The 2,856-nt window shown below is 36.0% G+C and overlaps 1 protein-coding gene across 7 annotated transcripts in view; it reads left to right on the top strand.

The window, feature by feature from the left end:
• Positions 1 to 2,856, top strand: part of LOC140464937 (ankyrin repeat and SAM domain-containing protein 6-like) — an 85,127-nt gene that overhangs the window by 47,592 nt on the left and 34,679 nt on the right. For 5 of the 7 annotated variants that reach the window (XR_011955024.1, XR_011955026.1, XM_072560596.1 and 2 more), the window contains 2 exons: positions 267 to 383; positions 776 to 872. Coding sequence is in view for 3 of the 7 variants with exons in the window: in XM_072560596.1 (XP_072416697.1) it covers positions 267 to 383; positions 776 to 872 (214 nt within the window). In the remaining 4 variants the exon portion in view is untranslated. Of the gene's footprint in view, positions 1 to 266; positions 384 to 775; positions 873 to 2,856 lie in introns of those variants that run through there. The other 2 variants (XR_011955025.1, XR_011955027.1) reach the window with 1 other exon arrangement.

A 2,856-nucleotide genomic window follows, 5' to 3' on the forward strand; every position in this document is an offset into this window, starting at 1 on the left:
TCTCTCCAGCCTTTAACTGAAACTTACAAAATCCAAATTGAGAGATGCCTTGCTCCAAAAGTAAACTGGTTGTCCAAGGCAGAGCATGCTGCAGAGCAGCAGTGTTTTTAAATGGGATTTTCTGTACCAAATTATCTTCAAGGATTGTGTTCATTTCCCAGCAGAATTTCTGTATGGAAGATGCTCATTAGAAAAACACAGTTATGGTTAGATTATACATTTGGTCAAGCATCCAAAAATATACACTCATTCATTTCCTTTTACAGGTGGATATGGAAGCATTCCTAACACTAACTGATGGTGATTTGAAGGAGTTGGGTGTAAAGACGGATGGTTCAAGACAACAGATCTTGGCTGCGATCTCAGAGTTAAATGCTGGAAAGGTATGCATAGAAATAACTTCAGTTTGCTGTGAAACAGTGGAACAGTCCATCTTCTGCAGCAACCATTCCCCACCTTTTCCTCCACTACATCGATGACTGTATTGGCGCCACCTCATGCTTCCATGAGGAGGTTGACCAATTAATCAACTTTACTGACAAGTTCCACCCTGACCTTAAGTTCACCTGGACCATCTTAGAGTCAGTAAAATGTATCATAGTAAGCAGTAACTTGCATTAATAATCTGCATATTAGTGAATTTCTGACAGTATCACAATAGTTCCACTTATTCATTTTGTTCTTTAAGCCACCTGCTTGTGCAGGCTTAAACAGTGATGTAATGGATGTACTACTGCTTTTCTCACCTAAATATGGAGTTTTCTTTTAAATACAGGGACGTGAGAGGCAGATTCTACAGGAAACTATTCACAACTTCCATTCTTCTTTTGGAAGTAGTGCAAGCAATTCTCGTCAACAGAATATCTTGCAGTGTAAGTTGGTTTTTTTTCTGAATAGTGAGCTTTGAATTAATTGTAGGTGATGCCTTTTAATCCACAGAAATTCACATAGAATTATGGATTCATGAGCTTCAATGCATGTTGTCTAATCTTGGCCAGGGTCCTGATTGTCATAAATCATCTTCTCATCTACCTGTAAATCTACAGCATTTCAAACAGGTATTCAAAAGCACTGCACTTCTGCTTCAGTTGCACTTTCTTCATCTAGGAAGAAAGACAGTGACCTAAACAAGATTATTTATGGCCTGTTAAAATTTATATAACTCTTTCGATTTCTTCGACAGAATATAATAGACAACTGGATGCAGTCAAAGTCAGAAAGTACATAATCTCTTATGTACCAAAATTGCTTACTTTTCTAAAGTCATTGTTGAATATAAAGCTAACTCCTGGCATCTTTCCTGCTGCAAACTGTCTTGTGAAACCCTTCTAGCAAATTTAGAATCTCATGGATTTATTTGTTTGAGATTTGTGACATTTGATCAGCTTCTTCTGCTGCTTCCCTCTGCTATCCAATGGTCAAACTTCACTGAAATCCCTTTCTATTCTCATCTTGGGTAAGCATCATCCCATCTCCTCTTATACCCCCTCTGAACTTGTCCTGGAGATCTGCCTTCTGCACCCTCAATTTTGTCCCATGAAACTGCTGACCACTAAACTTTCCTACCTGGCTTTCCTGTTATCTAATATTATTTAATGGTTCACTCTCTTCAGGCAACTTTACCTCTGTCCTTCACGTCTGCCTGCTCTCTCACTACATTCAAAGTAAAACTGTTTGCAGTATCATTCATTCTAGAATAACTTCATGATACAGTAATACACTAGGAAAATAATGGAAAATGTCATTTAGTAGTTGTTAATTCAAAGTAAACCATATGTTTAAAAAATCATTTTCATCTTCGGGAAGCCACATGGCATGTTTATTTTGGGGTGCAGTAGATTCTTTGCATTATGTTAAATAACTGCAACATAAGTTGTTTTCAATTTACATTTGTTTTTCTTTGAACAAGGAAACATGTTTCCTTGTTCAATTATCAAAAAGAACCAATCTGTGGATACCTTTCATTTTTAGGACTTTTCTTAATTTACCCTGACCACTACCCTAATAGTGGACACCAACTCAAAATCCCTACAGCACAGGTTTAGGAATAAATTGCTGTTCCATTTTAATGTAACATGTGCAGCTATTAATTCGTGGTAAATGAGTAAGTATACTAGAAAGAATTGCCATCTAAATGTAGTCCAATACGAGAGGCATTGCTACAATTGAATATCAGCCCACGACAGGAGAGCTGACTGAAACAGTAGCTGGTTAAATATGTTCTATCACTCCAATACTGTCTACAATTCTCCAAAATTATTAGTTGATTTTGAAGATCACTACCTATGTAGCCACTCTTGTTATTGCCTAATATACTGATAAATATGGATTGTGGTAGAATATTTTTGTAATACAGCATTTAGTTGGCTGAATGAAAACCACTTGTGTGATTAATTTAATAAAAACAACTTGTATTATACCTTTAGTATAGAATCCTAAGATCCTTCAGAGGCATAAATAAAAAGTTGTCACCATTTTTCCCAGTGTCCAAACCACATTTTGGAAGACTGACACCATTTTTATTGGTTGAGAAGGAAGCATTATTAAAAATTCAAAAAACGAGGAATGCAGATCTTTGTATTCAACTTTTTGAAAGAATACTCCACTGCTACTGCAAATTGTTCCTTTTAAGTATTCATGAAGTTCCTATATAGGTATTTTAGAGCTGTACCATCAAATTATCTTTGTCATAATGACCAATGCTACCTCAAGTACTTGTTGGGATGTCAACCTAGATTGCTTCTATGGATTTTTGAATTGTCGAGTCTAATAAATGTTTCCCATATTAGTTAGGGGATCGGTGATTTGTACAGAACTTAATGTAGTTAACTAAATCTATGTATTTAACTTCCACAG

Source organism: Chiloscyllium punctatum, chromosome 41, assembly GCF_047496795.1.
Source record: "Chiloscyllium punctatum isolate Juve2018m chromosome 41, sChiPun1.3, whole genome shotgun sequence".
NCBI lineage: Eukaryota > Metazoa > Chordata > Chondrichthyes > Orectolobiformes > Hemiscylliidae > Chiloscyllium > Chiloscyllium punctatum.